The following is a 23,829-nucleotide window of genomic DNA, read 5'->3' as shown; positions in this document are numbered from 1 at the left end:
CTCACAAGTTATTATTCACATATGCTTTTTTCTTCATGAAAGTATTTTGTGTGTCACAGTCAGGGCAGTAGACTATACCACGAGAGGGGGAGAAGGCAAGCCAAAACAGCTTCCGGGGCCACCTTTCAGCTTTCTCCTCTAGTGGCCTTCAATACTGCCACCAAGTGAAAGGGTTTCTTTTGTCCTTTTGAACTACCTCCACTTGAACTACCTTTCCCTGCCAATTCACAATTACTCAAAAGAAGGCAATGGCTTTTAGAAATTAGTGGAAGATAAAGACTTCAAAATTATACAAAGTTATTTTTTTACTAAACATTTTTAAAGCATCAATATACCAAAAATATTAATGAAGTAGCTCAACAAAAAAACACCAAAGCATTTCAGTAAAGAAAACAAAACACACTAAGCCTAACTAGACATTTAAAAACAAATCTGTTTTCTTTAGCTCAGTTGTATTCCTTTCTCATGTTAGCCTTGTCTTCCTCGCTGCAGCCAGTTTCCACAGCAAAGATTTCATCTTGGATCTCTTCTGTGGTGCTCAGCTCTTCCTACTTACTACTTGGGTCTCTGGTTTCTCTTATTTATGCAATTTAGTTCTGACACTTCATCTCAGATACTGACCAATCAAGGGCAGACCTACAGTTCCCTGCTCAAAATCTGTGTTTCAATAGAACTTCAAAAAATACTTCCTTTTGGATGCTATTTCTTAAAACTGTCCTTATGAACTTTCTACCTGAAGCCAATTTAAAAAAAAAAATCCTTCTTCCCAAAGGCACTCATTTTCTACATTAAACATAGTAGGAACCAAATACAAAAGGGTGGAAACAGTGTTTCACAGTAGGAAACACTTATCCCTTTGAAATAGTGCTGAGGAATGCAGTTGCATAGTTAAGTCTGAAAAATAAATGCATCCCATTGCAAGGGAAACTGTTTCCCCATCCTCAAATATGTAATGTATAGCAGTCAGTGGTTCTGTTGAAGCACCCAAGTGTAACTATGTGAATGATGCTGTCTCATATCCAGCTGTTAATACTGCCTGAGCCAGGCCTGATGGACCAAGCTTCTCAAAGACTTGGTAGTTGTTAACTCTTATAGCATAGTCAATATACCACATTTGGACTGTACCTCCTTGGTTCCACTCAACCAATTAAACAGCTCCTAGGGTGGAGATATTGGTTCTCACCAACTAATCAACACACTTTCTGGCCTGTGCTTTGAGACTATCTAGAAGTCAGGTGACTGCAGGTGGTGACAACTCTACAACTTCTGCCCTTTAAAAGAAGTGGTAGCCAATTCCACCATCAGCCCTTCCCCTAAGGTGCAGAATCTCTGCTGCCATCCACAGAAAACTATTTTCAGGTTAGACAGATAATATGAGAATGTTTTACTCTTTGTCCTTACCAAGAACTTGCAAATTCCCAGATTCCTATTTAAGAAAGAGTGGTACAGAAGCTGTGCTTTGATTAGGCTCAGTCACGAAGCCCACCTTTTGTCAGTTACTATCCCTCAGCCTAACTTAACTCATAAGATGTTTATAAGAATAAAATAAAAAATACCCTACTTATGCCACCCAGAGTTTTATGGCCCGGCAGCAATCCAAATCAATAACATAAATCACTATGATCTAATATATATGCCCTACTCACCTCTGGTTTCTCTTCCATTGGAAGATCTGTCTGTTCTGACTCCTCTTCTTCCATTTTAACCTCCATTTTTATTTCAGGCAAAGGTTGCTGCTGCTGCTGCTGCTCAGGAGCAGCCTGTTGAGAGTTCACATCTGCACTGCTCGTGGAGGGAGGGTTCGATACTTGCCCATCTATGCTTACACCTGGCTGTGAAAGCTAAGGAACGAAACACAAAATCCTGATCTTAAGCAATGACTTTGCAACAAATTTATTCTTTACTTCATTTTATGTCTGTAAATAACACCATACATTGGGCAACCTACTTGCATTCCAGTATGAAAGGTGCTACACAATTAAGATCTGTCAACAATGGAACGCCTAGTATAGTGTTCTTCAACACTCTTTTCTCAACCCACCCGGTACTGATGATGTTGAATTGCATCATTTATGGAGTGCTGCACTCCCTTAAAACTCAACTATGCAGAACACAGTATGGGTTCTAAAGGACTGTGCACTATTTTAGTTTTCCAATGCAATGCATGCCCCATCAAGTTTGCAGAATCCGTTCAGTCACTTATGCTGTACTAAGAAAGGAAAAAAACAAAATTGAGACTATGCTGAAACTTTTGCATTTAAGCATAGGGATATCATTAAAAGTTTCCTTACTGGTGTTGTTGGATGTTGAGGCTGCAGGGGTGCTGTTGGGGTGGGCACGGATGCAGTCGTGCTCTGTTGTGAAAGAGGCTGCTGTGGCAGTTGCTGTTCTGCTGAAGGGGTAACTGAAACTGGAGGCTGCACTTGTGGAGTCAGCTGAGCCTGTGGAGGTGTTGGAGTCTGCCTCTGAGGAGGATGCATAGTTTGTGATTGTGGTGCAGGTGGCATTGCTTGGGGAACAATGGCAGGAGCAGTGGCAATTGTTGCCTGTGGTGGTGCTGGTGGCTGCTGCTGTTGAGATACCAGACCTGGGGGTGTATGGTGAGGTGTGGGAGTACGACTTGGTACTGGAGAAGGAGAATTTCGATGCAAAGTGGGCTGTGGAATAGGAGGGCAGTGAACATGACTCCCTTGAGTTCCTGAAGCCACCGCTGGAGAGTTCACAGGACAGGAAGAGCTTGTCATTTGTGCCTATGGAAGAACATCAGACCTATCAAAACCTGAACAAATGACATTGGATATCAGCTATTAGAGACTCCAGATCAAATCTGGCTCCCTGAATATGACTAGTTCTCTCCCTGCCCACTCCCCCCATACACTCTCTATTCAAAAGGCAAGAAAGGGGTTGAAATCACGGTGGCTGAGGCAATGATAGTTGCCCTCCCTCCTGCAAGGGGCTCTCTAATAAAACTAGTTGCCCACAACAGGCTACGCAGATGTGAGCAAAATGGATATTCCCCAAGAAACTGAGAGACAGAAAAAGTGTATTTGCATAAAAGATCCCAATTAGATATTGAATTTGAGAGCTTCTGTAGTACAGTAATTAAGTAGTTGCGATGTGAATCAGCACTCTGCGGGTTCAAATCATGACATGAGCTCAGAAGATAGCCTTGGGTAAGACAATCCTCTCACCATAGCTCCCCAGCTTTATTGTGGGAATAACAACATCAATTTTGTTCACCACTCTGAGTGGGGCACTAACTTACCTAGAACAGCAGTATATAAGCGCAGTTATTAATATTATCTATACAAAGTAGTCAATAGCATTATGGGCTAGTTTCTCAGTGACAATGATTCTTCTCTCGAAAGCTGAAACATACTTGAGAAGTTGGTGTCTGATTGCCAGGCTGAGACATAGGTGTGCTTGCTGCACTCATTCCTGGGGATAATGCTGGAAACTGGTTCTGCTGCAGGAACTGATTTTGATTGGAAGGCTGTCCTGGCTGTTGCATACGCGAGGGAAATCCCATCTACAAAAATCAACATTTATTATCAATATAATATTACACCATAGTTATCCATCCTTTGCAATAGCCAGAATATAATCTGACATGATATTTCCAGGAACTCCCAACCTAGAATCCTTCTTGATACCCCCTTCTCTTCAAAAAGTTACGAAGTACACTTGCTTCGACTATATGAAGGCATACTGGGGACAACTGGGGAGTCTTCGGCCTCCCTGTCCTACTTGTAGGCCTTCTTGAGCATCTGGCTGGCCACAGTGTAAAGCAGGATACTGGACTAAAGGGATTACTGGTCTGATCTAAGAAAGCCACGAAAGAGCTGTGTAAAGGATTCTCGCTCGCTCGCTCGCTCGCTCGCACACACACACACACACACACACACACACACACACAGAGGATATCACAAAAAAAATCAACTGACCTGGCTCATGGTCCCTGTCTGGCTTAGCTGTCCAGGGTGCTGAAGAGGGGGAGCTTGCCTGGGACCACCTGATGGCATCTGCATGTTCATTGGGCCAAACTGATTGATTCCTGCAGGTTCACACATTTAAAGCAAAAGGCCAAGTTGATTAGAACATTTACACCATGCCAGAAAAGGTTAATACTGTAAAGAGTAGAGGATCAAGAATTTTTAATGGACAAGACAGGCAAAAGGTGAATTAGGGACAAACAAGTATTAAGACCAAGTAGTGAAGAATCAAGATGGCATCAAAAGTGCAAGTAGGATGTAATCATAATAGTTAAGGAAAGGTTTTTATGGAGGCAAAAAATAAAGAGGAAGCAAAGAAATACGCAAATCAAGTACAGAGAGGTAGTGAGATTTGAGTGGAAGACCTAGAAGCTGAAGTAAACAGACTCAGGGAGTAAAAGAAAAGATCACAGGAATGTACTCCTATGTACAACCAGCGCTCCATGTTGTCTAATGTTAGTCCTAGAATTGATTACGTTTTCCTTCAGTATTTTTTACTATGTCTTGGATCCTTGCTAATGCTATGTATTTAAACTTGTATATGTTTACCTTATGGTATTGTATTGAAATGTACTTACTTGATATTGATTGTATTAACCTCATACTGTGTAATCCGCCTTGAGTCTCAGTGAGAAAGGCAGACTATAAATGACGAAAATAAATAAATGACATAGATTCGTTTTCGTTTTCGCGGCCATGTCGGACGCTCTTCTTGGCAGGTCCAGGAAGAAGCGGCCGAGCCGCCTGGCCGGGCGGCTGATCTGCAAAGGTTAGCCCCCAGACTCTCAGGCAGGGAGCCTGAGTCCGGGGCGCGGCGGGAAGAGCCCTCTGACAGATCGAGGCAGGGGGTAAATTGCCCGTAAGTCCCTATGGAGGCCGGCAGACGAGCGCGGCACCCAGTGTGCTGCCGGGCCATGGAAAACGGCAAGGAACAGGATTAGGCGAAAGCCTGCAAGTAAGCGAATCCCTTCTGTTACTACAAGCGATGTGAGGAGTGGTGGGGTCTGAAGGCTAGAAGACTCGGATTTTTCCCCCCTCGTAGAGGCTCGGAAGACTGGCGGTTTCCCCCCCCCCCTAAAATGGCAGCGAAAAAGCAGAGCCCTGCTCTTGGCAAGTCAGTTACGGCGGCCTTGCAGAGGGGCGAGACGCTTGAGGAACTGGTTAAAAGAGCGGTTATGGAAGCCATAAAACCCTTTGTTGACAAGCTGAATGAAACAGATCAAAGGGTGGGCTTAATTGAGAGCGATGTGAAAGCCATTAAAGAAGCAGCGGGGGGGGGGCAGAGAAGTCTGCCCGGGAAAGTGCGCCACTTATGAGAGCAACGAACAGGGAGCTGAAGCTGGTGGAAAACCAGCTGATCGGACTGCAAGTGGAGCGAACACAGACCATTTTGCGTCTCCAGAACGTTAAAAAGGAGGAAAACGAGGATTTGTGGGATCTCGCCTCGGAACTTTTAGCGACACCCGCGAGGGCAACTAAAGAAGAAGTGAAAAGCGCCATTTTGGGAGCCCGTCGGGCATCTTCAAAATATGCAATGAAGCGGCAGCTGCCTCGTGAGATTGTTATTGAGTTTTCATCTAGGAGGGTCCGGGACAGTATCCTATATAATTCTTACAATGTGGAGTTGGACTTTCTGGGAAATAAAGTCAAGATATTGAAGGACGTTCCATTCTTAGTTCGGAAGAGAAGATTTAAGTACAAGAAGTTGGCAGCTCTTTTGAGGGAATGTGACATAAAGTACAAATGGCTACTCCCGGAAGGAATCGGGTTTAGTTATAAAGATCAAGCTTACAAGATTAATTCGGAAGATCAGCTAAGGGATTTTGTGGAAAAAAATCCAGAATTTGGACCAGATACCAAGCAAAAAGAAGAAGATCCGAAGCCTGAAGGGAGGGGGAAGGCAACGAGCGCTGCGGCGGTAGATGCTCAGAGAGAATTGCGTCCGAGGCCCAGGGGAGGGAAAAAGATTTAACTTGAACTGTACTTTGTAATTTGTATGATCAACCACTCCTCTACTATTTTATTAAGCTATTTTCTTATTATGGTAGTATGAAGGGAAAGCATTGAAGTGTAGCATTTAGTGTTTGTAGGCTACCTTCCCTTTCCCCCCCCCCTTCTCTTTTTTCTCCCTTCTTTTCCTTCCCTTGTGCTATTGTAGTCTTTTGTAGTTACTGTTATTGTAGTTTTGTATGTTAGATATTGAAAAATAAAAAACTTTAAAAAATAAATAAATAAATGACATAAATAAATGTCAGGAGGAGAAAGCCGTTTAGCATAGGCATTCTGAAGCATATGAAGATGGGGAGCACAGCAGGAAAGAACAAGGAGGAAATAATGGGGAACTGCCTAGGAGATGGACAAAAATAGAAGGGAAAGGGTGTGAAACGCTGAAGAGAAAAAGGAGCAAGATGCTGGCAATTCTGTGAGTTTGAGAAGGAGTCAGAGATGCCTTAAAAAGTGAAGATTCTGTGATAGTGAGATGGTATTTCTAACAGGGTAGCACGAGAGAGTGACAGGATCTGAGCTGAAAGATAAAGAGTTCTATTTTTGCAACATTCAGAAAGAGGGAGGTAAATAGAAAACCCAGGTAAGAACATGCCAGCAACACAGAGATGGGGATCAGACAGAAGGTGAGAAGTTAGGTAAGAGAACCAGTTAAAAAGTATGGAAAAGCAGCCACGACAAATCACTTGGAGAAAGTGTAGAGAATTAAAAGTTGGGAAATCAAGAACTGAGCCCTGCTGGTTTCCTTTTGAAGCTGAAAATGGCCATGAGATTTATGAAGTCAGAGTATGAAAACAACACTGAAACCTAAGGAAACCAATGTTGAAGAGAAGATGTGTCAAAGACAGTCAAAGTCAGGCAAGTCAAAGAGCACAAAGTCTGAAGAGAAACTTAATGAGAATTGTTGAAAACTTCAGTGGAAGCAGTTTCACAGCAGGTAACAGAAAAAGCTTACATAGTGACTAGAGTAAAGTGGGTAGAAAGAAACCAAACACAATGAGCAGGAGAACTCAAGACAGCATGAACTGATAGGAAGGGTGAAGACAATGGCCATTCAGACTCTTTCACAAGAACAGTGAGAAGGACTAGGGGCAAGCAGAGTCAAAAAAGCAGAACTACAAGTTCAGAACAGTAGATAAAATTTATGGTAGATATTAACACAATCTTTAGTGGTTCTCAAGAGCTGAGAAAGCATACAGTGGAAGTTGGCTAAATCAGCCACAAAAGCGAGTGGACAGAATAGGAAAATAACAGAGTACCGGAGCATTCAGAAATAAAGCAAGAAGGGCATTTACAAAACTAGACTAAACAGCAAGGTGAGGTATAGAGGAAGAGCAGCAGAGAATAGTCAAATAAGCTTGGAATGTTTGAGTAAGTAAAAGACACACATTTCATTTCAATGAAATCCTACTGGGATTTCCATGAAATGATGGAAAACGCAAATTGTTCTCTTTTTTGAACTTTTCCTCATCAGGCTTGAAAAATATACAAGACACTAAATAGTAATGAACTTTTCTCTATGTGTATGTATTACTATACTGACAAACCTCACCAGAGTTTCCCATATCTCTTATCTAAATACATTGTGGACTAGTCATTGTGATTTAGAGGTTAGTTATTGCTATGAAGACTCTATAATGGTGAAAACGCCGAGATGAAAGAAGTGTTAACTAGTTAAGAGAAAACGCCGAGATGAAAGAAGTGTTAACTAGTTAAGAGAAAAATGCCAATAACTCTGTTGCATTGAGGGGGGAAGCACTACCTGCCCAATCCATTCAAACTTCTTTTCTTTGAACTCTCACCTGGTGGTGTGGACATGCGATTCACCATCTGGTTTGGCACACTGGCACGGATCATATTTGGATCAGGAAGAGGACCATCTATATCACGGATGAAAAAACAAGGTTAATGAATTAAGACAGTTTTTATAAGACCTAGATTTATTGTCTTTTATTAGGGAGAGAAAACCTGACTTTTGACATACACAAACCCTAAAATTCATCAACTAAAAGACAGGAATTTAAATAGCTGTCTTAAGCTGTTTATTTACATGCAACTGCTTAAGATACTTGAACTTTTCTTTCTTGAAAACTTCCAATGCATTACACTGTTCCAAAAACCAACACACGCACTTAACACCCCTGTATTCAAATGGTTTCAAAAGACACACAAATGCAACTGAGTATCAAAATGGAAATGATAGGTGGATGGATTTTGAATCTGATTATAACTATCCTTAGCTATTAAGTTTCCAATTTGAGTTTGTGTGTGTGGTTTTTTTTCCATATGTGGTTAATGCTATTGTAAATTAAGTTGGGTCATATGCTGAAAATTGGGGTAAAATCTTTTAATAAAAAAACCCTCATAAGCCAGTCCAATACCAACATTCAACGAAGTGCAATATGAGTTTAGAGAATGAAATCTCCAGGGAAAATAGGAATCTTTACTGTGAGCTCCTGTTCTTGAAAGAGGCAGGAGGGTATATTATATCCTTTGGGATTATCACTCCCCACATAAGGTAGCAAGAACAGTTTTCAGGGGACCAAATTTCCAGTGGTGAGGAACTCGGATCAATGATATCAAATATGACAGTGATAGGCCAAATGCCCTCATAAGAACAGGAACAGGAATTCCCATTTTTACAAAAATGGCAAAAACAAAACCTTTCTTGGTACGAGAGATATAACTTAATCAAATCATTTATAGTACCTAAGCTACTATTTCTCTTCAGATCACTACCGATACAGATACATGGTACATTATTAAAACAATGGCAATCAATATTAAATCAATTCCTTTGGCAACATAAACACCCGAGAATTGCCTTCAATACAATAAAGAAGAAAAAATCACAAGGAGGATATAATTATCCACATCTAGAAATTTACAATGCAGCTACAAGAATAATCAATATAATACAAATAATTCAGGATAAAGGAAAGACTGACTGGATCAAAACAGTAACAGTACAGCAGCACACAACTACTTTACAAGATGTAATTTGGAAAAATGCCAAGCATAGACCCAAAGAATTGAAATATAACCCATTTCTAATAGCAATCCTAAAAATATGGGACAAATATAGGAACAAGCTAATCCCCAAAATTTCTCATTTTTCTACTATTGCTTCGCAAGAAGACTCAGCACTTAGTCAAAGGATATCCAAATTAAGAAATAATATAGACTACAGTAATATTCATTTGATAGATATCACATCTAAAACAGAACAGTTAGAGAAACATATGTTAGAGGAGAAAATAGGACAAAGAATACCTTGGTTCCTATACTTCCAACTAAGTTATTTTGCAAAAGATATCAAATTAAAAGAAATATCAGCCAAACCAAAAACAGATTTTGAACAAATTATTGACACGAAAGAACTCACATGCAAAGGCTTAGTTTTTAAGATTTATACTTTATTGATGCGTACCAATGACACAGTAAACAATGCCTTACACAAAAAATGGCAAAAATATTGTGAAACCACCATCCCAATCACTGATTGGGTACAGATATGGTCCTCAAGCTTGCTCAACTCACAAATCATTAATGCTGACCTTCAATCATATAAAATTATTAACCTTTGGTATCTCACCCTACAAAAGTTATCCAAAGTATATTCTAGGACTAGCCCTTTATGTTGGAAACAATGCAGGGAAGTAAGTGGCTATCCTCACTGCTGGAGGAAATGTCGCTATATTACAGAATTCTGAAACAAAATATTAGATCAAATTGAGCATATAACATCCTACAGAATACCTTTAAAGCCGGAAATCATTTTTTTGGGCATCTGGAAGGGCTTAGTTATACCTTCTATCAGGAAAGATCTAATTACAATATTGCTCAATGCAGCTAAATCATCACTGGCATCACACTGGAAGTCAAAGTCAATCCCTACAATTAACACATGGTATAACAAGGTTTGGGGCTTCCTACTGATGGAAAAAATAACTGAGAAGCTGTATCTTCAAGCCAACCCAACAAGAAATACAAATTTTTATACAAAATGGGAACCTTTTTTGATTTTCTAGCTAAAAATGAACTTTTACTAACAAAATTGAGATTTCAAGAAATTATGGAAATGGAAACATGGGGTTTCTGGTAAACATAACTATTGGGAAACTATACCAAGACAGTTACTGTTATAAAGGCATGTTTCTCATTTCATAATTGGATGAAAGTTTAAAATTATATATATTGATAAGATTATCTCTGTATTACGATTTGGTTGAGATTTGAGTATTTAATATTGTTATTATTATTGTTTGTACGTTACAAGTTAATAATAAAATAATTTTTAAAAAATTCCCATTTTTTCTGGAATAGGCAGACATTCCATACCATTTAGGATATGAGATTGTAGTATCCCTACAGACAGGCATTCAAATGAAGAAAGTGACCTTATGGCAGTAACACCTATGCAGGTATCACCTTCCAAAGGCTGCCACTGTACAATGTCTAGTGAACGAGTGCACTATGCTCATGTGGCTGCCCTACATATCTTGCCCATAGAACAACTTTCCCAGAATGCCACAGAAGCAGCTACTCCCCTAAGAACGGACCTTTGGACACTTACCATGAAGGTTCCTCCTCTGAGGAATGGAGGACATCTTGGGTGATTCCCACCATCCAATCAGGGAGGCAAGAAGTTGATTATTTCTTCTTCTTCCTATTGGTGTATGGGTCACCCTCTCTTTCAGTTCAAGGCGACTCCACGAAGCAGTCTCTTATATATATATATAATTTTTTTTGAACAAACAACTCTGTATGAGAGGAAGAATAGTAAACCAGAACTACAGAACTAGTAATCAGAAGGAAAGGAAGACGAAGTACCTGGGAGGGCAAGATGTCCTCCATTCCTCAGAGGAGAAGGACCCTTCACGGTAAGTGTCCAAAGGTCTGTTTTCCCTCTGAGGCGGAGAACAACTTGGGTGCTCCCAAAACAGTTATTTTTCACCGGGTGGGTTATGGTCTTCATCTTGTAATACATGCTGCAACACCCTTCTTCTGAAGGTGGTGTCTGCTGAGTCGTAGAAATTTAACTTGTAATGTCGCATGAACACTGAAGACCAAGTAGCAGCCTTGCACACTTCTTCGATGGATGCTAGGTTCTGGAATGCTGCATTGCTTGCCGCACTTCTCAAGGAATGAGCTGTTACCCCCTTGAGTATCTCTTTGTTAGACGCCCTGTAAGCTTCTGCAATGCAAGACCTAATGCATCTTCCTATGGCTACAGATACTATCTTCTGACCCATGTTCGGTGGGCCGTCGTGTATGAACATGTAATCTGTTTTCTGTATATTCTCTGTCCTGATGAGATATGTTTTCAGAGCTCTTCTCACATGCCATTCCCTCTCCTCAGGGTGCCTGGGCTCTGAGCAGAATGACAGGAGGTTGATTTCCTGCATTCTGTGAAATCTTGGGTAAGACCGGAGGATCCGTGCGTAGAACCACCTTGTCTCTATGGAAGACGCTGAGAGAAGGTTTTATTGATAGAGCGTTGAGTTCTGAAATTCTCCTTGCCGACGTGACGGCCATCAGGAAAACTGTCTTCATTTTGAGCCATTTCAGCGATATTTCCTTCACCGATTTGAATACTTTCTTAGTTAGGGCCAAGAGCACTACATTGAGTCTCCATGTAGGAAACTGATGGATCTTCGGTGGACTCAGTAGTGTTGCCCCTCTCAGGAAGTGCATTACACGCGGGTGTCTAGAGATTGTAATGTCGCCCATGAGTGGCAGGACTGAGTCTAAAGCCACAATCTGCTTCCTCAATGTGGCAGGTTTCAGTCCTGAGTCTAGACCATCTTGCAAAAACGACAGTATATCGCTCAATTGAGGATGTATGTGGTCTACCTTCTTCCTTCTGGCCCATCTAATGAAGACCTTCCACCTGGTAGTGTTATATATTTTGATGGCTGATCCCCTTCTGGAGGCCAACATAGTGTTCACTACTCTAGGAAGGTATCCCAGGTTGTCTAGTGCATCCTTTTCAACTTCCAGGCAGTCAGGCATAGTCATTCTGGGTGCGGATGAAGAATCAGACCTTGGTGCAGGTCTGGTGTTGCTGATAAGGGCAGTGGGGAGTTCGTCGCCATCCTGTGCAGCGTTGAGAACCACGGTCTCCTCGGCCACCAGGAAGCTATCACGGTAACAAGAGCTTCCTGCTCCTTTATCTTCCTCAGGAGCTTGGGCAGGATCGGGATAGGAGGAAAGGCGTATAGGGTCCCCTGCGGCCATTGTGTGTCTGTCCCTTGTCGGAGAACTCTACCAGCACCAGCTTGATCGCTCGTAACTCGAGACTGATCTGAAGGCAGGACTCTTCCTGGGACCATCATCTGAATCATGATTCCTTCCAGGGACGCTCCCCAACCCAATAGGCTGGCATCTGTGAATATCTGGACCACCTGGGGATTCAGGAAACTCTTGCCCTGTTCTAGATTTCTGTCCTTGGTCCACCAGAGTAGGGTTTTCTTGACTTTCCTTGGTAGTTTGAGAGACATGCTTGATTTTGCCATGATGTGGAACTGGTACGGTTGCAAGAATGATAGAAGATCTCTGGAGTGCAGTCTCTCCCAGTAGATGCTTTCGGCATTTGCCACGAACATATCCATGAGCTTAGAGCGTGTCATTAGGGGTACCGATCTGCCCTGGAGTACCGAAGTGACTAGGCTCTTGGATCTTCTGAGCTTTTTCTTTGGGTAGAAAGAAGTGACATTTCTTGGTGTCGACTATCATCCCAAGATGTTGAATAGACTGAGTGGGCTGCAGGGAGCACTTTTCCAGATTTGGAAGCCGTGGGCTTGCAAGAAATGTATGGTCTTCCACGTGTCTCTGTGGGCCTTCTCCTTGGAACTGGCTCAGATAAGGCTGTCATCCAGATATGGATAGATATGTATCCCTTTCTCCCTCAGGCGCACTATTGGATTGATCAGTACCTTGGTGAAAACCTTGGTAAACGAGGTCAGACACCCACCTTGGTAAACGAGGTCAGACACCCACCTTCCCCTGCAGGTTGGCTGGATAATAAACTGACTAAAGAGGTTCTGCCTGGATTTTCCTCCCTACATTTCTTTGGAGCAGCCCTGCATTTCAGTGGTTTTATTCTTCTGGATGAAGACCTGGAAAAAATAGAACCTAGGCAAGAACTGTAAGTGCTCCTACTGGAAGAAAACAAACTCCAATAACAGTCATGTCTGGAATTGCCACAAGAACAGGACTATTTCTGCAGCTGTTGTGCTTCTTCTGGGTCTTCTTGTGTAGGACCTAGAAAGAGGTCTGGTGCTAGGGGGCTGTCCTCTATCTCACATGCCTCTGATACTGTACCTCTATGCTATAACTTTTTGCACCCATTTAAATTGTTTTGGGTATCCTTGTTCCCTGTAAACTCAAGCATGTAAGAAACCAGCATGGGCTCTCATGAACTCTTGTCCTCATTCCTTGGGGGTAGCACCTTCAACTGGGGTCATATTTAACAAGAGTTACCTCCTCCACCTCCTTGCAGGTGTTTCTCAACTCCTTGTTCATGACAGACAAAAAATGAGCATAAAGGATCATGCCTCTTCTCCACTTAGTTTGGAAGAGAAGGAATGAGTGAGGAAACACCTAGGCACTGAAGACCTCCCTCTGCTGACTTGAGTTGTACGCTGCACTGTGAGGGAGGGTCAGGCAAAGCCCATCCACTATATGCTTCTTCTTGCATCACTTTGATCTGTTAGGATTCAACAACATGGTCCTGGAGAAGAGGCTCAAGATGGAAACATGATAAAAAGCAGGCAATACTGATATGGCTGCTGGTGGAGCATCTGAGATGCCCTTGGAACTCTTGCCTGACTGATATGGGAATGGCTTCCGTTACAGATCTCCAAAACATATTTCTGTAAAGAGCTCTTTTATCTGTATTTTGAAATCTTGAAGCTGGTTAGGGACAAAATCTTTTAGTATAAACCATATTAAATGACAAACTATCTGGCACTTACTTGCTGTCATCCCAGGTTGTGGCTGCCCCATAGGTCCTTGATTCATGGGAGCTGGTGGCATTCCAGGGGCATTTGGTATCATGTTCTGTCTCTGCAGTCTGGTCCTCCTCTTTTCCTCTAGTTCCTTCTGGATCTTATAAATCTTCTCTGCTAGTAAGTGGTAATACTCTGCCTGCAATGGGAAAAGAATTAGGATATACACAATAAGAATACGTGACAAAACATATTTCTGATCAGAGAGAAGACGGGAGAATTCATCAGGGAATGCAAGCTTTTGGGTCCAAGTGGCAAATGAAACATCTACTTGGAATGATGTTGGTGTGTCAATAATGAAGAAGAAGAGAAGTGTGGCAGCTGTGGGGAGAAGCCAGCTGTAGTGATGACTTTTGCCCTTCAGAGAAGCAACAGCACCTCATGTCTAACTGGCAACCTCCTGTACCAAACTCAGAGTCAGAGCACACTAAGCAGCAACACTGTACACCGGCACAGTGCAGTATCAAACTTTGGGGAGGGCTGCTGGTATTTAATGGGGACAGGCCAGAAGGGGTTCCCCTTAATCATCACTGCTCCAGGTCCAAAAAAGCCCTGTTTTTAAGTTCTGTGCAAAGCAAAATGATCTAGGGATGGGAGGAAATGGAGTTCTTGTCAGAGAAAGGCCAGTCCTTCCAGCATTGGTCACAATGGGTTAGTTTTGGCCACACTTCAGCTTTTCTCAATGAGTAAAAAAATTTTCCTCATAAGAGTGAATGTTGGTCCTTCACTTATGTGGGAAAAAACATACAACCAAGAGACAGTGATTGGATGAGTGCAAAAATAGTACTCCAGGAATTTCACTTTCTGATGGAGAACCATTTTGCTCCTTTCACTTATCTTGCTATATACTTAATACCCTATTAACTTGGCTGGAGCAGTTTAGAATCAAGACTGCTTCTTGCTGTATATCGCCTAAACCTTGGGTTTGGTTTCTTGGTCATGCTGGAGTGTGACCAGATTCCTGTTAACTGGCTTTATAAGCAGCTAAATACTACTGACAAATTTAGTTGCATTATTGAATAAACCCTTTCAAATAATTTGTTTTATACATGTTATATTGATGGAGAAGAATGGTACTCTTTTTTTGAGGAACAGATGAACAAGCCAGACACTAAGACCAAGAATTGAGAAATGGACACATCCTGTAGGGGAACCTGTGATTCCAGAAAATGACTGTGCTTGGCTATTGTGAAAATTTTGGAAATAATCTGTTCACATCTATGCACAACTTCAAACACAGAATCACTTTCATACAAATGTTTGAATTAAACTTTATTATACTCCCAAATACCAGAAACATCATTTAAAAAAAATAAAATTTGATAACTCACCCTACTATTTGCCGATTCATACATGTCTCCTTCTACTTTCCGAGCATAGGAGACAAGATTTGCCATGCGCCTATCTTTTAGTGCTGCGGGGTCAGGAGTTGGAAATATGGCTTGCACTCTGCAGGGAAGGAATCAACAACTGTTTCAACACTTTTTCCTGAATACCTAGATCCCAAAACCAAACATCCTTTAATTACTATCCATTTATAGGCAAAACAAAAGGCCTCCAATTCTGTAAATTATAATTTAAAGAATACACTTGCACATAAGTTGTTATCCTGATTTCCTTTTGAAAGAAATAGGTAGTTGGACTCATGAACCTCCTCCCATCATTCCCAATAAGCATATCAAACTATTCAGAAAGCTTCATCATCATAAGCTAGACAGTTGCAACAAACCAAAGGGAACGGGGAGGGGGGGGCGGAGGATAACCTACTGGGAAATCAGTTCCAATTCTTTTAATAACAGCAGAATAAATTGTCCAAATAAAGTTTATTTCATTTTCCTTAACCATCTCCCTTTGGGTTATTATCAGACGTTACCAAAACAATCACAGATGCAGTCAGTAGCTATGCTGACTCAGAAAGGAGTAAAAGGTCCTCATCATATTAGGACCACCACAAGTTGTTTAAAAACTTGCAGCATCTAAACATCATACACTGCCTTCTTTGTGAAGCTGACGGTCCATACATTTGGCTCAATAGGGAGCAGGAGTTTAGAACTGAGGCCTAAAGAGAATCCAGCAACACACAGTCAACTAGAGCAGACAAAGTTAATGATAACTATTGCCTGGACAAAACCTGATCCATTAAATTTTATATCCCTGCTGGATCAGGAGAAACCAGTGGGCTACTGGGAGGTGGGATGGAACCACCATGGAAGGACATCATAACTCTGGGAATTGTTCTGAGTTTTTCAACACAAGGGACAGCCCCTGACTCTTAACAGTTGTTTGATTTCTAGTCACATGCACTCTGAATACTATGTCCAAATAAGAGCTATGTTAGATTTAAATCATGCCACTTTTAAACACCTAGATAAACCAATAAATCTTTCCTTATGAACTGAAAGATAGACCTCTCTTAATCAGAGCAATTATGTGAATCTGTTTGCCATGTTGGCTCCGTAACCACGATGGGTCTCTTAATGAGCACTGGAATGTCCACTGAGCAAAACTTTTCTTTACAGTACAGCTGAAAAGGCCCTTGAAATATGCAAAACACATGCCTTGGAACTGCCATTTCCAATGAACCATTCTGCTCTTATCACCAAGAACAGGCAATGCTCTGGATTTTCATGCAAGTAGACTTTATTCAAACCTAACATCAAGTCATTTTTCTTTTTTCATTGTAAGTTCTCTATGAAATGCTAGTGCAATACCCTTAACTAAGAATCTGGAATTTCATTGTTTTACTTTGAAATGGCAAAGATTAAATAATCAGAATGAAGTCTAGGCTACCGTAGAAACCTTATTAAGGAAGCTAGTACAATTATAATTTACTTCAAGATTTATAATCCTTTGGATGATGAGAAGCATTTCCCAGAGAGAAATGGGACTGAACATCCAGTCAGCTGATTGCGATCAGCATCTGCCATGCCCCTTTTTTCAGTTATCTTTAGATCCTGATGGCAACAGCCAAAGGGCTCTTGGCCCATGGCTCACAGCCTGCAGCCCTTCTAGCTAAAATGCATTCTAAGAGATTAGATAATTGCTGGCTCATATATATACTTTGCCACCAGGATACATGACAAGGGAGGGAGAGACTTTTAACATCTAATATATTTACTCTTCTGGAATTTGTTCCCTCAGGAATATCCTGAGAACATAACCTCTTCCTTAAAGGTCAAACACTTCGATGATACTTAGGGGGAAAGGTTCCTCGGAAGCCCCTTGGCCCTTCAGGGTACCAAAACATAGCCACTCTTGTTAATGCATCTAGAAAGAGCTACAGAGCCCACTGTATTTTATTCACTTATTATACTGATGAAGATGCTAGGCCTGAAGATTGTATGGATACCAAATAGTAAAAAATGTCAGATAGAGAGCGTGTTCCTGGATTTACTGCCCTGGCATTTGCCCATAAAACGAACCTGTTCCACTTATAAGCATATGATTGCCTAGTGGATAACCTTTGCGCATTAAGTAGCACATTCGCCACTTCCATCGAAAATTGCATACCCTCTACCCTAGGAACCAAGCTGTTAAGTGCAGTCTGTTCAGATCGTGGTGATGCGTGCGTCCATAGGCGAGCAAGTCCGGTTTCAGTGGCAGATGAACGTAGCGCCCCTTGGTCATCTGTTTCAGTACATGATAACAAGGCTGTCGAGGCCAGAAGGGCACTATCAAAATGTACGTAGTCTTGTCTGTCTGCGCATTGCACATTACTTTGTGGATCAACGGAATGGGAGGGAATGCATAAAACAGAAATTCTGTCCAACTGATCTGAAATGCATCCCCCAGGGAATTCCTGTCTTTCCCTCCCCTGGAGTAGAGATGGGCATGAACCAAAATACAAACGAAAATTCGTGACGAGCCACGCTGGTTTGTGGTTCGTGAACCAGCAGTTCGTCAGATCCCATTTCTGATGAACCGCCATGAACTTTAGGCTGGTTCGTTTTTCAGTTCATCACTGCAGACAGCCTGGCGGCAATCAATCAGTTTCCTAGGCAACAGGGGATGGACTTCCTGCAGACCTTCTGCTGACCCGTAAGTGGTGATTTGCTGGCCCGGAAGTGACATTTTCACAAACCAAAATGAACCAATTCACAAACCAGGGCAGGTTCGTGAAAGTTTGTGGTTCATTAAACATGACAAACCACGAACCGCATGGTTCGTTTTTTTCTGGTTCGTGCCCATATCTGTCCTGGAATAAAACCTGGGGGCTTTTGTGTTGTCCTGTGTTGCAAACAGTTCTACTTGTGGAAATCCCCACAGACGAAAAATTTGGTGCAGGTACTTGTTTGTCAGCAGCCACTTGTGATGCAACCTTCCCATTCTGCTGAGGAAGTCTGCTTTTGTATTTGTCTACCTCTGCAATGTGAAAGGCTGAAAGCATAATGCTATGGGTGATGGCCCATTCCCATAAGCGAATGGCTTCTCCGCAAAGTTCCCTTTAAGTGGTTCCACCTTGTTTGTTGATATAGTATACTGTGGTTGTATTGTCCGATAGGACTTGAACCTTCTTGTTTGAAAGCATATCTGAGAGTGAGTTAAGGGTATAGTAAACTGCCCGTAACGCTAAAAAATTAATATGGCTCCTTCTTTCTGACTCAGACCAGATCCCATTTATGAACAAGTCCTCCCAATGACCACCCCAACCTTCTAGGGAGGCATCTGAGGTAATCGTGCCCCTGTATGTCAAACCCTACTCCTTTAGATAAATTGTCCTTGTTTAACCACCACTCCAAGGACCGCAGGACCCTCCTAGGGATGGACAATCTGGTATGAGGAGACTGAGTCCCTGGGTGAAACCGTCTAATGAACCAGAGCTGTAAAATCCTCTTTTTCAAACGAGCTAGTGGGACTACATCTATGGTGGAAACCATCAACCCTAGCAGGACTGAATGGAATATGCAGACTGGACTGAAAACTCCGAGCCAGGGTGATCAATCGAGTAAGCCTGTTCGGAGGTAAGCAGGCCCTCTTAGACAGGGAATCCAACATTGCTCCTATACATTTAATGGTACGTTCAGGTACAAATTCCGACTTCTTCCAATTGACTATCAGTCCCAAAGAATCGCACGTGTGCAGAATAATGCCTATGTGGTCCTTTTAATTCTTTTGGTGAGCTAGCCGTAATTAGCCAATAGTCAAGACAGGGTAGATGGAACACCCTAAATGTTTAACATGGGCAATCACCTCCACTACGCACTACGTAAAAACATAAGGTGCTGTAGCTAAGTCAAAACGGGAATGCTAAATATTGGAAGACTTCCCCCTTGATCACAAACAGATATTTCCTGTCTTTCTGGTCTGTGGAAATATGAAAATAAGCATCTTGCAGGTCCAATACTGCAAACCAAGCATCCAGGGACATATTTATTACCCAAGGGAGAGTTACCATTCTAAATTTAGAAACCTTCAAATGAGCATTTAAACCTCTGAGGTCCAGTATAGATCTCCCCCCGCCATCTTTCTTGTCTACTAGGAAAAAACGGGAAAAGAAACCAAAATGGGACTCCAAGTTAGTGACTCTTTTGAGGGCTCCTTTCTGCAACAGTGATCTCCTGCCATGCACCAAAGAACTTGCATAGCCTGTTCTCAAACAGGGTTGCAGTTAGAGACTCCTGCATTCTAGTCAGAATTGGCTTTTCTGGTCATGTCCTTGCTCTTTATTAGTTTGGCCTTGATGCAAAGCCTTAGATGGCCCGGATTGTTTCCTTCTTGACTGATTCTGATTCATTTATGGTGTTTTATAGGGATACGGAGGACAGTGTGGTTGGAACTGATATGAGTGAAAGTCGTGTCTCTGGCCATAATCTCTTCTCCCCAACCGTCTAACCATTGGACTTCCAGCTACTGCAAGTAGGACTCGTAAAATCTAGCTGTTTGTCTTTTTAAAAAAAACTTTTCCCAAATTTTTGTTTAGTTATGCTTAATAAACAGTTACAATATTAAAGGAAAGTTGTTATGCAATGGTATCTAATACATTTTCTATTACATATGTTACCAATGATTTACATACCATGATAACAATTAAGTTTTCAAGTGTTTCATCTTTGGATTTCAAATAGTTAATATACTTAAATGATATCCTAAAACCTGACATTACTATTGAGAATTCTTTATATATACATAAACAATTGTATTCTTTTTTATAATGATCAGATTATTGTTAAAGATATTTGAAATAGACTTCTTAATAGTAATGATTAAATAGGTATTATTATAAAGTCAAACCTTTTATGGATCAGTTACAGATATTAATAAAAAGAAAAAAACAACAGTAATTTGTAACCATTATTATAGCCCTTATGAACCTTGCTAAAATAACCCCCCCTTCCCTTCCCCCTCCCTCTCTTAACTCTATCCCGTCTTACTTGCTGATTGATACAATAAAAACTAGATTAAATTAAGTTGCTTACTAAACAGTTCTCTATAGCCCAAGAGTAACGCCCTATAGACTATTTGGTATTTCTTATGCCAACCTGAAGAACTGTAAAAAATAACTGGAGGCCCTATCTGTGAGCTCCCCCCCACCCCCCACCGTGCCTCTATTCTTAAACCAGATTTATACATTATACAGTCATAACATTTAACAAGTTGTTTTAATTTGCATTCAACTTGAATTTTAATATCTCAGTCTGTTTTTTCTTCGCTTGTTAAGATATGTCTCGCTAGGGTCTTGCCTTCCTTGTAAGGTGATAAAGGGATGGGCATTTTTCTTTTCTGTGAAATTCTGTCGCAGTTTGAAAAAGTCTCAATGCCAAGGTCCTGCAATAGTAAGTATCCTTCCAGTTTCCTGATCTGTAGCTTGGTAGATAATATCTTGTATTTTTACCTGAAGAGTCGTATAGTTAGTTCATTTGTATTTTATTTGAGCTTTTCTCAATGCTTCTGTTGTAGATCTAAGTTCTTTTCTTTTTTAAAAAATTGTGGATGGCAAGTCTGTGAGTATTTGGATATGTATCCCTTTATATGGAATTGAGCCTTTATTTCTTGCTATTTCAAGGATTTTACTTCTTGTCTTCCAGTCAAGAATCATAGCTAATATGTCTCTTGGTTTATTGTTTTTAGGGTTGTTTTTTAATTGTTTTGTGTTCCCAGGTGAAAAGCCTTGGTTATTACTGGGGTTGCTAGTTTTTCAAGCTGCAAGTACTGTGTTAGCTATGACTCTAAAAATGAAGGCAGATCTGCATTTAGTCACTTGCTCTTCAAAGTTTCTGAATTAGATTTTGTCAAGATTTCCATTAGTAAGTCTTTCTAGAAGTTGTTTATTCTCCCGCTGTAAGACAGCTATTTCAGACAACAGCAACGTGCTTAGTATCAGCGCTCAGTTAGCCTTTTGTGCTACTCTGACTAAAGACATTTTGGTTTCTGTTAGTTGTTCTTCAAACAGTTGAAGTATGGTTAAGATTTTATTCATTATTTTTTGTTCCATTTGGGGAAATATTTTGGCAAGCATCGGATCGGCAGAGATTGGCAAATTAATCTTATCCTCGCTGTTTTCAGCTGCCATTTTTGGAGTTGTACCTTCCTTCTCTGCTGCTTGCTGCAAGACTGGGAAATAACCTTGCAGCTTTTTAGCAAAATTTACCTTTGTTTATTTCTTCTCCGCATTTTGTTTATGCATATTTCCCTCATTTTTTGCTTTTGGTTCCTATTATGATGATTTAATTTGAGGCTTTAGGGTGGAGAGGGACGGAGCTCACTTTCCAAGCACACTTCTCCCTCGGAGCTGGTGCCACGCCCCCCGTTTGTCTCTCTTCTTTTTAGGCAGGTATTCGTCTGTCTTCTCAGCAAAGAGAGAAGCACCCTCAAATGGCATATTCTCAATCTTCACCTGTGTTTCAAGGGGCAAAGCGGTAGCCCTAAGCGAGGCATGACTATGCAATACTATACCGCCATAAAATTGTTTAGGGCCAAATCACTAACTCAGATGCTATACGAGTCACTCCTTGGACCACCAACTTCTTGTTTTGCACCTTTAGAGTTAGTTCAATCAAAATTTTTGAGAGCGGTCCTTCAAGTTCCAAAGTGTGTTTCTAATGCAATGGTTCGCCTTGAGACTGGCATGGAGAAAGTTGAAGCAAAGATCACCCTGCATTCCATTTTCCTACGGATAAGGATAAATTCAATCCCTTGTGTTTATTACCCCTAATCTTAACCGATGATTTCCAGTCTAAGTGGATGATTGCCACTAGACAGAAAATTATGGCAATAGGATTTTCCCCTCAAGTGCTTCTCATGATGGGAAGCGATCAAGTAAGGCAAATGGTTAGGCAAAGGATTGATGATATTGAACGACAATCTGACTTACAGGGCACTCCAGCTTTTATAGCTCCTCCTAGTAACAGATATATTTCTGCACCTGTTCCTTACTTATCCATTCTGGAGGTAAATAAACTCAGGAGAGCGCTTACTTTGGCCAGATGTTCTGCCTTACCCTCTGCTGTTCTGGATGGCAGATTTAAGAAGATTCCTTGGAATGAGAGGATATGCCCTTGTATACTTGGGGAGGTTGAAACCCAGGAACACGTGTTCCTGAGTTGCCCTCTCTATAAGGAAGCACGTACGAGATTTGTTATTCCCTTTTTGGAAGGTATCTCAGAACATTCAGATAAGAACAAATTAGAGAAATTGTTATCAAACACAGATTTTACTGCACTACACCAGATAGCGAAATTTTGTGCTCTGGTTGTTAAAGCCCATTAGAATGTAGACCTCCATTTTGGTTGCTTGCTTAGAACTATGCCGATTTCCTGGTTTTTACAAATTTTGATAGATATTAGGAAATTATGGTTTTAAACTGTATATATTCATATGTTCCATGTTCAAATGGTTGTAAAATGTGCACTTAAATTTCTATGGTAAATGTACTGGCTAAGTGCTGTAATAAAGAATCATCATCGTCGTCAATACTATACCCGTGCTAAGCGTTCTTGTGGAGGTGTCCAGGACATGCCTACTGGCACTAATTATGGCAAGGTAGTTTGCCATTTTGATCATCAGGAATGAGCCCAAACAGATCTTTCTGCCAACTGCATCTAGCTTCCTTCCTTATCTGCAGGTGTAGATGTGTCACCTTGTCTATGTTTGGACTGAAGTTCCTCAGCAATCATTGAGGATGCTGGGTGTGTGTGTGAATAGGTGGGGACATTTATCTTGCTTGATTTTGTACAAAGCCTCTACTTTTCGTGCTGTTGCTAGAGTTAATGCTGGCTTCGGGAGCAGACTGTCCATAAATTCCACGAATCCCGCTATCATGGGGAAAGCTACTGTGTCTGGTGTATCCAAATAGATGTATTTAAGGATATTATTTCTGGGTTTCTATTGTACTGCAGAGACATCAATGTCCAGTGACTTAGCCATACGGAGCATCTGCTCAGCATATAGCTTAAAAGTCAATACTGGGCGAGTTGCATTCTGCTTCTCCAACAACTTCCTCAGCTGATGGTTCCAAGGTGCCCATCAGGCTCTGTTTTGACCCTTCCACCTACGGTTCCGTCCCTCAGTCCAATCTCTGCTCTGATGCAGGGGTGAAAGACTGACTATACAGGGGTGTTTCTGCATGCATGGGGAGCTTTGTTGGGACTGTCCATTCCGATGTTGAAGACGCGCCCGAAAACAGTGGGGACACTGTTGGCAGGTAAGGGGGGTAACCAAGGTGGATGCTGTCGAATCTGTCCCGATTGGTCCCATGGCGGGTAGCCTTGCCATTGTGAGCCAAGCTCCACCCAGGTATCTTGCCCCAGCGAGGGTGACCACGAGCTCGATCAGCATCGAGGTGTAGGCGGTCTATCTGAGCGCAGATCCAGTACAGAGCCCGA

General features: G+C 41.5%; 1 protein-coding gene across 1 annotated transcript in view; it reads right to left on the bottom strand.

Annotated features, from left to right (window-relative positions):
* The window catches only part of EP300 (E1A binding protein p300), a 105,444-nt gene that overhangs the window by 23,783 nt on the left and 57,832 nt on the right, over window positions 1–23,829 (bottom strand). Inside the window, exons 9-15 of the mRNA XM_054988120.1 lie at window positions 15,340–15,457; window positions 13,976–14,147; window positions 7,799–7,876; window positions 3,945–4,054; window positions 3,380–3,529; window positions 2,292–2,750; window positions 1,647–1,841 (exon numbers count right to left, since the gene is read on the bottom strand). Of these exons, the coding sequence (XP_054844095.1) occupies window positions 1,647–1,841; window positions 2,292–2,750; window positions 3,380–3,529; window positions 3,945–4,054; window positions 7,799–7,876; window positions 13,976–14,147; window positions 15,340–15,457 (1,282 nt within the window). The remainder of the gene's footprint in view (window positions 1–1,646; window positions 1,842–2,291; window positions 2,751–3,379; window positions 3,530–3,944; window positions 4,055–7,798; window positions 7,877–13,975; window positions 14,148–15,339; window positions 15,458–23,829) is intronic.

The sequence above is a fragment of the Eublepharis macularius genome, chromosome 9 (genome assembly GCF_028583425.1).
Source record: "Eublepharis macularius isolate TG4126 chromosome 9, MPM_Emac_v1.0, whole genome shotgun sequence".
Taxonomy (NCBI): domain Eukaryota; kingdom Metazoa; phylum Chordata; class Lepidosauria; order Squamata; family Eublepharidae; genus Eublepharis; species Eublepharis macularius.
The sequence above is the reverse complement of the archived record's forward strand: the minus strand, read 5'-3'. Positions and strand labels throughout refer to the sequence as shown.